This window comes from Dromiciops gliroides, chromosome 3, assembly GCF_019393635.1.
Source record: "Dromiciops gliroides isolate mDroGli1 chromosome 3, mDroGli1.pri, whole genome shotgun sequence".
NCBI lineage: Eukaryota > Metazoa > Chordata > Mammalia > Microbiotheria > Microbiotheriidae > Dromiciops > Dromiciops gliroides.
Genome location: NC_057863.1, coordinates 457,479,859 through 457,493,758, shown reverse-complemented (window position 1 = coordinate 457,493,758; position 13,900 = coordinate 457,479,859). Strand labels below are relative to the sequence as shown.

Sequence of the window (13,900 nt, the reverse complement as noted above, 5' to 3'; positions counted from 1 at the left end):
CTCTGGAATTTGGCTATAATATTCCTGGGAGTTTTCCTTTTGGGATCTCTTTTAGGAGGTGATCAGTGGATTCTTTCAATTTCTATTTTACCTTCTACTTCTAAAATATCAGGGCAATTTCCCCTGACAATTTCTTGTAAGATGATGTCTAATCTCTTTCCTTGATCATGGTTTTCAGGTAGACAAATAATTTTCAAATGATCTCTCCTGGATCTATTTTCCAGGTCAGCAGTTTTTCCCAGAAGATATCTCATATTGACCTCTATTTTTTTATTCATTTGGATTTGTTTTATTGTACCTTGGTTTCTCATAAAGTCATTAGCTTCCATTTGTTCAATCCTAATTCTTAGGCAATTATTTTTGTCAGAAAGCTTTTGTATCTCCTTTTCCATTTGGCTTTTAAAGCTGTTGACTTTTTTCTCATGTCTTTCCTGCATCACCCTCATTTCTCTTTCCATTTTTTCCTCTACCTCTCTAACTTTATCTTCAAAATACTTTTTGAGTGCTGCTATGGCCTGAGACCAATTCATATTTTTCTTGGAAGCTTTAGATATAGGGGCCCTAAAGTTGCCATCTTCCTCTGAGGGTACAACTTGGTCTTCCTTGTCACTAAAGAAACTTGCTACGGTCCTCACCTTTCTCTGTCTGCTCACCTTGCCTTTCTTTTACTTGACTTTCAGTTCCTTAAAGTAGGGCACTGTTTCCAGGCTGCACTGTTCCAAGCTTCAGGGGGTCCTAGGTGGTATGATTTAAGGAGGGGCAGGTTCTTCAGTTGCCTAGCCTGTTCCCTGGTCCATAGATGACCCCAGGCCAACTTGCTAATCAACCAGCTTTGTGTGCTGTGGTTGTCAGCTCCAATGAGCCTGTGCCCTTCCCCCACCTGGGCCACTGCTACTCAAGCCTACCTCCTGGTTCCCATCTGGGGTGAAAACCCCAAGTTCTGCCTCAGCAGCAGCAGAGACCCCTGTAATCTCTCCCCTGCCAAGGGCTCAGCCCGCTCACCAGACTATGAGCTTAGTTCCAAATGACACTGGCACTGCAGCTGATTCAGAGGCTCTGGGGGGTCTCTGTCTTTGGTGAGGCCTTCCTGGGACTGGATCTATGTCAGTGTGACTGTGGGGGTTGGGTTCCACTCCTTTCTTGGCACAGCAGCTCCCTCCTTCAGACCTTCCAAGCTGTCCTTGGTTGAAATATGATCTCAGCACATTCTTCTGTGGATTTTGCTGCTCCAGGAATTGTCCTATGTCATTATTTGGAGGGTTTTTGGAGTGATCGTTTTGTGAATTCGAGAAGTCATTGCCTTTCCTCTGCCATCTTGGCTTTGCCCTGGAACTCTTCTTGGCTCTGCCCTGGAACTCTCACTGAGCTCTTTTTAGGGCTGCTCATCTACCTTTTCACCCAATTTATGGCTCCAAGAAGCTGTGGCATAAGCAGTGTCTACTCCCCAGTAAACCATGCCCTCAGATAGACTAAACCAAGTAGAGGGTGGCTGACAAAGGTCTCAAACCCAGTCAGTTAGGGGGATATCTACTTCAAGCATGCAGAGCCTTCACTTGGCAGAATGGTGGATGACAATTTGTTCCAACAGTCATGAAGGTGGCTGAAGCAGGTACTGTGGAGTGTTTAGAGCTTGGTCAGATATTGAAGACACCAAGGTCATCCATTGCATCCCAGTTCATTGTCAGTCATCTAGACTTTTGTCTTACCTGTGGACTTTGATGACTCAGGAAGAGAAAGTAAGAGTAATGACTTTGCCCAACTCTGCCTCACTTAAACCCAATTCACTCCCAAGTCAAGACAACACCTGTTATATTGGTGGTCCTCTTTGAAAAAAAAAAAAAGGACAAACCAGTTCTTTGGATTCTATTTCTGCAGTGAGAAATCTAGGAATACTCATATGAAATGAGGCAGAGTGAATTGAACAGGACTAGGAGAACAATTTATATAACAACACAATGAAAACAATTTTGAAAGTTGTAACTCTGATTAACACAATGACCAACCATGATTCCAAAGGATTTGTGATGAAGCATGCTACCCACTTCCTGACAGAGGTGATAGACCCTGGATGCAGAGTTTTATATATGTGTGTTATACATATTTGGACATGAACAATGATGGAATTTATTTTGCTTGGTTATGCATATTTGTTATGTTATTTTTTCCTAGTTGTGAGGTAAGAGGGAGAGAAAACAAAAATACATTTTAATTTAAAAAGAATGTGGTCATAAAACTTACTAATAATTTACATTTCTGGGGTTTTGTAAAATACTTTCCTTACAACCCCAGAAGGCAGGTGGTACAAATTACTGCTTCTGTTTTGTAGGTGAGGAAACCAAGTCTCTAGAAATAAAGTGACTTGTCCATGGATGATAGTATTTATTTGAGGCGGAACTCAACTCCAGAAATCCTGATTCATAGTTCAGTGTTCTATCCACCACATCACACTGTTAAGTCCTTTATTTAAAAAAAAAAAAGGTGTGAGAGAGTTGGCTTTTCACTGACCTAATCAGCAGAAAAGGAGTCAGAAAATTAGTTGTTTAATTGGGAAAATGTGGCCACATCAGGTGCAAATTAATACCATGAATGTATGAGAAAGGAAGTGATGTAATAGGAAGAAGGTGGAGAGGTCAGGCCTCTGAGTGACTTTTCAGTAGCATTTATTTAATCAAATCCAAGAGACAGAGGACTCTAACTCCTAATGACACCAGTAGATGTTGCATGGAGCTGCAAGCTGCATGAAGTTGGGTGAGTGGAAATGTAGGCAGAGGCTATCATGGCAAAGAAAGTGAAGCTACCTGGGCAGGTTGGGCCTGAGGAATGTTGGGACAGATGCTATTGCCAAAATTTCTGTAAACCATAGATTTCAAAGTGGTGATCATCAATCTCCCTTTCTAAGATTTAGGCTTTCTCAAGAAAGGCCCTTCCCTCTGGGCATTGTAGTAAATCTGTTTACCTTTCTTTACTTCAGGTACATACTTTGTCTTTATAAATGGGATTAACCACGGGCTTTTTTTTGTGTGTGTGGGGCCAATGAGGGTTAAGTTACTTGCCCAGGATCACACAGCTAGTAAGTGTCAAGTGTCTGTGGTCAGATTTGAACTCAGGTCCTCCTGAATCCAGGGCCAGTGCCTTATCCACTGCGCCACCACCTGCCCCATAACCATGGGCATGCTAGTTTGGGTGTATTTACTAGAAATGTCATGGCAATTAGAGGGGAGACACACACACACACACACACACACACACACACACACACACAGAGTGAGAGTGAGAGAATGAGAACTAACATTAACATGTAAGTGTTTTACCAGGGAACAGTCTCTATGTGGGAGTTTGAAGCTAAAAATAGAGAAATATATGTATATCATAGTCATTCAGTCACATCTGACTCTTTGTGACCCTATTTGTGGTTTTCTTGGCAAAGATACTGGAGTGATTTGACATTTCTCCAGTTCATCTTACAAGTAAGGAAACTGAGGCAAGCAGGATGAAGTGACATATGAAGGTCACATAGCTACATAGTGTCTGAGGCCAAATTTCAACTCAGAAAGATGAGTCTTCCTGACTCCAGGTCCAGTGCTCTATCCACTGTGTTACCTAGCATTCTCAGAAATATATATCCTTTAGGAGGCAGCTAGGTGGTGCAGTGGATAAAGCACTGGTCTTGAATTCAGGAGGACCTGAGTTCAAATCCAGCCTCAGACACTTGACACTTAACTAGCTGTGTGACCCTGGGCAAGTCACTTAACCCTAACTGCCTTGCAAAAAAAAAAAGAAAAGAAATATATATCCTTTGATACAATTCTCTGGAGCAGAGGAGAAATATTTATCCTATAAAACAAATCTGAGAAATGAGTCAGTAATAGGATGGGGGTGGGGGGGGGAGGAAGGAGGGGAAAGAGTTGTAGTTTAATAACTTGATCGGCACATTTCACACCACAGCTTCAATCAATTTGTATTTATGTTCTGACATGCCAAAGTAAAGCACAAAGGTGAACAGCTTACCATAGTCTGTACATTGATTTCTTACATCCTCAATGCTTTCTATTTTGACTGTTGTTTGAAGAAAAATATAACAGTTGCTTTGGAATTGAACCCAGGTAGAAGAAGGACAATCTGTATGAAAAATGAAGACACTGTTATTATGGATAAAAAAATAATGAATTCTATAAACCAAGGACATAAATAAAAAAAAATGAAATTGCCATTTCTCTTAGAGTCTCTTATGAATTAGTGTAGTAAAACTGTTGATTCAAAATAAAAGGGCAGGAAATTTTGCCTAAATGGGGGGGGGTCTGTTTCTTTTTTACATTTAAAAAAATGTGGTTTATTTTCTTTTCAAGTAGTGTTCATATTACAATTAGATATAAATGAGTAAAAATAAGTCACTTAAATGCTTGTTGACAGACTCAAGGGAAGCTCCAAGAGATGTCAACTGGGAATGAGAATGGGGTAGACAAGCCCTAGCATCTTGCATGCAATGGTTAGATCCCTCATTCTTTTATAAATACTTTTGTATTTAAAATCAGGACTACTATTATATGATTTCAAACAGAGGCTTTACCCCCTTCCTGTTGTACTTGTCACATCCCCTTTTTTGCTTTATAAACAGTTATCTGGAAGCACACTAACAAGAGAGAGATTTTCGTTTGGAGTTAATTCCACCTTCCTCCTCACCCCACCCCCACCCCTTGGAATGATATTCTGAAATAAAATACAAACATGAAAATGTTGACTTATTTTCCCAAAAAATATATTTTACAAACAGTTTTCAGTAACATCTTTCTGGATTTTGTTACCACCACTCTACCGAAGCTGCTCATTCAAGGTCACCAATGACCCCAGTTGTCAGATCCAATGGCTTTTCCTCAATCTTAATCCTTCATGACAGTTTTGCAACCTTGGACAGTGTTGACCACTTCTTCCTTTTTGATCACCTCTCCTCCACCTTCTCCTGATTCTTCTCTTCCTTCTCTAACCATTCCTCCTTTTCCTGATTATTCTTTACTGTCCTACACAAATATGAACATTCCCCAAAGTGTTGTCTTTGATCTGCTTCTCTTCTCTCTAAATACTCTCAGCTATCTTATCTCTTTCCATTGAGAGACAGCTTGTTGTAGTGGAAAGAGTTTGCCTTAGAGTTAGAAAAACCAGGAATCAAATCCCATATCTGACATATTCTTTGTTGTATAAGCATGGGAAAGTCACTTAACTTGTCAGTGCCTTGGAAAAGACTCCCTACAGTCTAAGCAACAAAACAGTTGCTGGTAGAAGAAAGTTTCCTCACTAAGAATTTCCAGTCCCTTGAAATACAGGGTCCATTGAAAACAAACAAAACATCAGAGGAGAAGGGGGAAAGGATGACCAAATAAAATACAATGGGAGAATAAAATGAAAATTCATAAGGACCTCTACTCTAGAGGCACTTTGACTCCCTAAGCTGCCTCACTCCCACTTTCTGTCTTTCCTTTTAGTATAGTCTTTCCTCTAATGAGGGAATGTAAGCTCCTTGATGGTAAAGATTGTCTTGTTTGCTTGCATTTGTATCCCTAGCACTTAGCATTGTGAGTACTTAATACTTGCTTGTTCTGTATATCATTCTATCTGTACTTAATCTGTCCACAGTCTGGCTCCAAATCTATCTTTTTAGTTTTCCTTGAATCTCTCATGTCTCTCTGACTGTTTCTGTGCATGTATAGTCTAATTTACATTATAGTTATTTTTGTTCACATCTGATCTCTCATTCTAGCTTATAAAATATGTTGGAAGGCAATGACTGTGGGGTTTAAAAAAATTTTTTTGTGTTCCCTAGTGTTCAATGTCCTGCATAGAGCAGGTGCTTAGTAAATGTTGAAATAAATGTGCTAGGAAGAATTGATGGCAACATTTAAAAGAAATATATCATTAACAAAAATTAGCTGGACCTAGAACTTCAGAAGTCTGTGAGACGACCTATAATGTGGGACTACCTATGATACCTATATTTTTATAATGGCTAGTATGACAATGCCTCATTATTGGGGTAGGGATGGAAATATATTGATACTATTATGTGATCATATATGGTGATACATGTTATTTACAATTATTCTAAAGGTATATTTTTTTCGATCTCTAATCTGGAAGGAAGGCAACCAATGTTGGCCAATAACTCATTAGGTAGTTTGAGGTAGGAGAATAATGAAACTATTTAGTTGAAAACAATGAAAAATGAGCAAAACCTTTTGGTCCTTCAGTATGTTTCTGGACTAAGCTCAACCAATGAATGTGGTATTAGGTTGGGATGACAAATGAATACAAGATAAAGATTAGAGAGAAATTTAATTTCAGAAGATAGACCGTGTTGTGGGCAACCCTTGAAACCATTAAGTACTAAGTCAGCGAAAAAGGTCTTGCCAACAGAAGTTGTTTGAGGTTGGCTAGCTAGAATAGAGACAAACAGGAGGACTTCTATGGGACCAGGAATGTGGAGATCTCCAAATACGGTGTGAGGGTGAGGTCTTAAGACCTGAAACTTCAGGGACAGGTGGTAGATCTGGGAGTGGGGTGCATTTAAGGAAGAATCTCCCTCAATTGGGACTCATGGAGGTTGGAAGGACATAGGAATTTTCAATACTTATAGTGAGATAGTCCAATATTGACTGATTTGAGAAGCTAAAGGAGAAAAGTACTTGGAAGGGCTCCAAACTCCTACATTCTTTATTGCCAACTAGAGAAGCATCCTGAATACAGTGTTGGAACGACTCCGTAACAGTTGGGGTTTTTTTTTTGGTTTGTTTTTTTTTTTAAAGATTTTTTTTTTTAAAGTGAGGCAACTGGGGTTAAGTGACTTGCCCAGGGTCACACAGCTAGTACGTGTTAAGTGTCTGAGGCCGGATTTGAACTCAGGTACTCCTGACTCCAGGGCCGGTGCTCTATCCACTGCGCCACCTAGCTGCCCCCCATAACAGTTGTTAAACATTTGCCAGCATGCCTGTGGGGGGGGGGGGAGGACCCACTATTCTGAGATGGCTCATTCCACTTCTGGGTAGTCCTAGTTGTTGGGAAGTTTTCCTTACATCTAGTCAAAATTTGCCTCCTGGCAATTTCTACCCTTTGGCCCTAGTTCTGTTTCTATAGCCAAGCAGAACAGGTTTAATTCAGCTTCCATAAGACAGCTCTTCAAATAGTTAGACAGTTACCATATTCCCTGGTCTTCTCTACTCTTGGCTAAACATTCTCAATTCATTCAGTTGATCCTTATATGATATGAGTGATCTAAAGGGGTCTCAACATTCTGCTTGACCTCCTCCAGATACACCACAACTTACCCTACCCTATTGCACAGCCAGAATTGATCATAATATTCCAGATATGGTATGACCAGGGAAGACTACAAAGAAACCGTCATAACTTCCCCTTTTCTGGACACTGACTCTCTTCATGTATTCTATAATCATATTATCTATATATCTATTATCTACATATCTATATATTTATTATTTACATTATCTATTCTATAATCACATTGTTAGCTCTTACTGTGCTTGAATTTCACTAAAACCCCTATAGATATTTTTCAGACAAACTGCTATCTTGCCAAATTTCTCCCATCTTTTCCTTTTGACATTGATTGGATATTCTCTTTTTTAAATACTATCATTAAAGGTGATGATAATTTGTCATTGCTTTGTTTTATCTACAAATTTGGTAATTATGTCAATACTTGTGTGTGTGTGTGTGGGGGGGCAACTGGGGTTAAGTGACTTGCCCAGGGTTACACAGCTAGTAAGTGTCAAGTGTCTGAGGTTGGATTTGAACTCGCGTCCTCCAGAATCCAGGGCCGGTGCTCTATTCACTGCGCCACCTAGCTGTCCCTTGTCAGCTACTTCTTTTTTTTTTTTTTTTTGTGAGGCAATTGGGGTTAAGTGACTTGACCTGGGTCACACAGCTAGTAAGTGTTAAGTGTCTGAGGCCAGATTTGAACTCAGGTACTCCCGACTCCAGGGTCGGTGCTCTATCCACTGTACCACCTAGCTTCCCCCAGCTACTTCTTTATTCAAGTCATTGATGGAAATATTGACCATCTCAGTTTACAATGATATTTTCCTGTTCCTATTATACTCATTGCTATGCCATTCATTTTGCTCTTAGGAGACAATGTTGTATATTGTTATTTAATCTTTCATATGCTTATTTCTTTTGTTATTGTTGTTGTTGAATTGTTTTAGTCATGTCCATCTCTTTGGGACTCCATTTAGGGTTTTGTTTTGTTTTGGCTTTTTAGCAAAGATACTAACATGGTTTTCCATTTGACAGTGGTCCAGCTCATTTGACAGATGAGGAAACTGAGGCAAAGAGGGTTAAGTGACTTGCCTAGGGTCACTTGCAGCTGAGATAGGATTTGAACTCATGAAAGTGAATCTTGCTAATTTTTACATAATTTGCATCACTTAGCACAAAGCCTCATACATAGTAGGGAAGGGAATAAGCATTTAAATAGCACCTACAGCAAGCCAGCATCAGTGCTAAGTGCTTTATAAATATTACCTTATTTGATCCACACTAGAACCCTTCCAGGAATGTGCTATCATGATTCTCATTTTACAGTTGAGGCAACTGAGACAAATAGTGGTTAAGGGATTAACCTGTGTCACAAAGCTAGTGTCTGAGGTTGAATTGGAACTCAGGTCTTCCTGACTCCAGGCCCCAGTGCTCTATACACTATACTATCTAGGGGCCTATGTAGTAGAAACCTAATTATATCAGTTGATTGAATGATTTGTGAGTGCAGTCTTTAACTTTGAAATTATTAGTGCTTTTCAGAGTTAAAGGGATTTGTCCATTTGCAATTTCAAATATACATTGTACATTGAACTCAGGATTGCTTTAAGATTAAAAAAAAATTTAAACATTAATTTAGGGAAAATCTCTTCCATGATTATAACAAGCACGACGACAACCACCACCACCACCAATATATGTAGTACTTACTGTGTACCACTTAGCACTGTGCTAAGTGCTTCACAATTATTATTTCATTTGATTCTCACAATAAGCTCGGAAGGTTATGATTATTCCCATTTTACAACTAAGGAAACTGAGGCAGGTGGAGGTTAAGTGACTTGCCCAGTGTCACTCAAGTAGTAAGTATTTCAGGCCCAGCACTCTCCACAGCACAACCTAGCTGCCCACTAGTTAGCTGTTAGTTATAAATAACTTATTAGTATAGTAATGACTTTTGCATTTATAGCCAAAAGTAATTTTTGAACTAACTCTACTTTTATGAGCACTTTTAGAATGGCAGTGTTATACAGTGGAGAGAGCAGGCTTCTTGCCAAAAAAATCTGGGTTCAAGTCCTACCTTTTAACACATAATAGCCTAATGATTCCAGACAGGTCAATTATCCTCTCAGTCCTTTAGGCAACTATTGAAAACAAAGTTTCTGAGAAGGGGCTGACATGTATTAGTAGAGAGTTTCCTCATTTGAAAGTTCCCTTTACCAATGAAATCACATACTTATTTTTTCAAATAGTATCAGCCCAAAAATGATTTTAAAAGTACATCTCTAATGACCTTCCTCAGTGCTGTGAGGAAGTGTGCTAGTTATTCCTTCTTTGTATGTGTATATACAGGTGAATGTTATCATATTTTGTAGAAGAGAAATGTAAAGAGGTCTCTAATTCACATTATATATAATTTCCCCTGGATATGGACTTTAACTGTGAAGTTAAACTTTAATTTAAATTACATGTGATTTGAGGGCAGCTAGGTGGCGTAGTGGATAAAGCACCGGCCCTGGATTCAGGAGTACCTGAGTTCAAATCCAGCCTCAGACACTTGACACTTAACTAGCTGTGTGACCCCGGGCAAGTCACTTAACCCTCATTGCCCTGCCCCGCCCCCCAAAAAACCCCAAACAAAATCAAACCAAAAAAAATTACATGTGATTTATTTAAACTTAAACTTAATCACACAATTTATAACACATAAAACAAAGAGTATGATTATATAAGATAATTTCACATAAACATGGAATGTTAATTAAAATAATAGCATAATAACATTTATTATATCTGAATTATGTGTAATGTTAAGTAGAATAAGAATTATATAATTTATGTTTACTTTATTATATTTAATTTTGAAGATTTAGTATAAACTATTCTTCCCAGAAGATTAGGAAATATTTACTAAAATCTGTATTATTGCATACTACTTCAAACCTGTGTACACAAATGGGTTGCCCTTCCTATGCTTTTAAAATGAACTTTTGCCTTGGTACAAACAGTCTAGGTTTTGATATAATGGTTCTTACTTTCAGGCTGTTTCAGACAAGAAATACAAACACTGTTTATTTCCAAGAAACCTAGGAACAAACTGTTCACTGCTTTATTGCCACATAAAATGACTCACTCTATTGCTACAGCAACTCTGAGGCTACAAGGCAATACATGAAGAAATCCATTAATGAAACTTGTGAAATAAATTGTATACAAAAGAGTTGATAATCTTAATACATAGTGCTCTGTTGCCCTTCCTGATGGGGATTCAAAATGAACAGATTTGACCAAATACATTTCACTAGAATATAAAGTTCAAGTAAAAATCTATAGAAGTCAAGATAATCTCTTAAGAAACACCAGGCTGGCATAGTGACCTTCAGAGCCAAAATGGGATGAAGCCAACAGCTTTGGACACTTTGTGACAGACTAAAAACCGCCACTCTCCAGATACACTGCCCATATAGATACTTAATCATGAAAAATGTCAAAGCCTGCTGTAATCTAGGTCTCAGCCTCTGAACAAAGACAACCTCCCCCTACCCTACAACTTCTATGATACATTTTAGGAAGAAATTTACTTCCATCTATTACACTTTGTACTCAAATTTTATCTCTTTAGTTATACTGTTACGTGTTCAATGACAATTTGGGGGTGGGGGTGGTGTGGGGGAAGTATCATAGGAGTAAGAGATCTTCCCCTAAGTTAATGTTAAAATTTTTTTAAATCACAAACTTATCTCGAAACCTGTCACTGGACAGGGCTTCTTTTTTTGTGGATTGCTTCACCTTAATTAAAAAAAAAAGTTTTTCACAGAAAATTATGTGTACCATACTATAGGCTGAAATAGATTTTTTTTCTATTAAAAAACTACTCTATGCTGTGAGAAATCCAAGACCATTTTTTCTGACTCCTATCCTAAAGGCTATTAACAGAAGCTCTGGATTTAATTAGTATATTTTTCAAGAGAAGCAAATCAAGAGTATATTTTATATATTTGTTCCTTTAATTAAAATACACAAGGCAAAATCTTCTCCTGCTGAAATTGATGGTAATATATGGCAGCTAATTCATTTTTCCTAAATGGAACATAAATCTAGAGCTAAAAGGTCCCTGAGAGGTCATGTGGTTCAGAACCCCTTATTTTACATAAGGGGAAACTGATGCCAAGACAAGTGACTTGCCTAAAGACTCTGTGAGTGATAGAGGCACAAGTCAGGCCCAGGGTCTCTGACTCCAATTCTTACACTCTTCCTATTCTACCAAACTGGCTACAGAGGGTTTTATATCATATATTGTCAATATAAGAGTGGTAACGTCTTTGTGTTTTGGCTCCCCCTGGGGGTTCAAACGTATCTTTCCTACAACTAAGTTTGTCCAGAAGTTGAAAGATGGATAAAAGAAAGCTACTGTACTGTTACTACTGTAATGTTGGAGGAAAAGATTAGAAGAGGCCGGGGGTGGGGGGGGGGGGGGGGGGGTGGGGAAGAAGATTCCATTTTACTTGCTCACTTCTCACTTATTTACCCACTTGCCCATTTCTCCTCATTTGTTCTTGTATTAACAACAAAATCCTTTTATAAGTCTAACATTCCATGAAAACCTTTGCATAATTACGTATTCATTCTTACCCTTTCTTCAAGGTTCAGCTCAAATACCAACTTCTCAATAAATCTGCATTCAGTCTATGCCTCTTATTTTACAGATGAGGAGAATAAGGTCCAAGGAGATTAAGTGATTTGCTTAACTACTAAATAAGTGAGCCAGGCCTAGAATCTAGCTTTGATAGCTTCTAGTTGATTGCTATACTTCCACCATCCCACCCCAATTCCCTTAATTCACATCAAAGAATAATATACTATTAAAACAAACAAAGAAAACCCATCAATAGTGATGATTCTGGCTTAAATGTTTTTTTCATTGGCTTCCATAATTTCTATATCGTATATTTCCTAATGGTTCTAATTATTTATGAAACACTAAAAAAAGAAAGAGAAGAAAAATGAATTATCCCAGATAAACTGAGAATCAATATCATGCTTACATTTTTACAAAGCAAATTACATCATGGCTATAATACATATATACATCTATATTATATATACACATATGTATGTAAATATGTACACACACCAATAGTACAACTATTGTCAGAGTCAAATTAATATAGTTATTTTACATATACTTAACACAAAATTAAGGACAATGAGGTGCTTATGCTTTGTACTGATCCATAAAATTGTGTATTCATATCTCATATTCAAGACAGTCTAAACAAGTTTTATTTTATGTCAGAAGGGTAGTAAATATTTTATATCCATAGTAAATAACTCAAGAATGTCAAACATGAGCAATTTATAAAATACTGTTTATACTGAATAAAATATGTCTGATAAATCCACATAAGCATATTCCATACCAAAGGCAACTTAAAAACAACAACAACCCATCTCTTGTTACAATATTAGGTTTCATTTTTTACAGAAGAAAAATCAACTACAGTTTCCAAACTATCTTCAGCAAAATCTTTCTTGTCTTTAGGCTCAAGTTTCTTTAATATTTCTTCAGCCCAAATACTACTTTCTCAATAAAGCCTTCCCTGGTCAACCTGGCTCCTGATAAACTTCTACACCGTTTCTGTATCTCATTTTGCTATGTTCTTTGGAACCCCAGATCTATTCTCACAACCTCCATTTTTACTCCTGACCCCCTTCCCATCTCCTTGTTTTGACTGAAACTTGACTTCTTCTAAGAAGAACCCCATATCTCTCAACACTTTCTTAGAGAAAGGGCTGACAAACTCCTTGCTTTCCTGTGTTGAATCTAGACAAACAAGGTTAGAGAAAACATAGTATAAGATCCGAACTCTTACATCATTTACTCAGAGAGTCAGGATAAAACTGAGAGGAGGACAGTAAACAAGTAATAAGTGGAAAAGACACATAAGATTTTTATTTTAAAAATTCTTTCTCATCAATGACATGTCACTACTACATTTGCATTCTAACATCACAATCCTTGAGGTGCTGCATGAGTTAGCAGAAACGGCACTAAAGAAAACAATGAAAGGCAGAACAGCTAGAAGAAACCAAAGAGGAGAAGATCTAGGCTAGGTTGAAGGAATTTTGAGGGTGTTTAAGGATAAACTCTCAAGAGTTTTTTGGGGGGCTGAGGCAATTGGGGTTAAGTGACTTGCCCAGGATCACACAGCTAGTAAGTGTCAAGTGTCTGAGGTCGAATTTGACTCCAGGGCTGGTGCTCTATCCACTGCACCACCTAGCTGCCCTGACTCTCCAAACTCTCAAGATATTTTAAAAAGAGATGGATAATGAATGCTTGGAGATTGGGGGGTGAATTTCATTATTACTCCCAAAAAAAGGGCAATGGGGAAAATATTGGTAATTATTGAGCTACAGACTTCTTTTCCCATTTCTACACTCTTCAGGAGCAACTTGATGAAGCTATAAGAAGGGACAAGGGAGGATTTCATAAATGACATTCTACACTAGACCATATATTTACAGTTACATAATTGTCTGAAAAGTACAGAGCATACAAGATCTCATTGTGTTTATTGTTCATTAACTAGAAAGAGTATATGATTTGTTAGAGAAAAATGCTGCCTTAATTATT

At 38.0% G+C, this 13,900-nt stretch overlaps 1 protein-coding gene across 1 annotated transcript in view; it reads right to left on the bottom strand.

Annotated features, from left to right (window-relative positions):
* CD302 (CD302 molecule) overlaps window positions 1-13,900 on the bottom strand; it is a 59,292-nt gene that overhangs the window by 28,992 nt on the left and 16,400 nt on the right. The window contains exon 2 of the mRNA XM_043994959.1: window positions 4,009-4,119. Within this exon, the coding sequence (XP_043850894.1) occupies window positions 4,009-4,119 (111 nt within the window). The remainder of the gene's footprint in view (window positions 1-4,008; window positions 4,120-13,900) is intronic.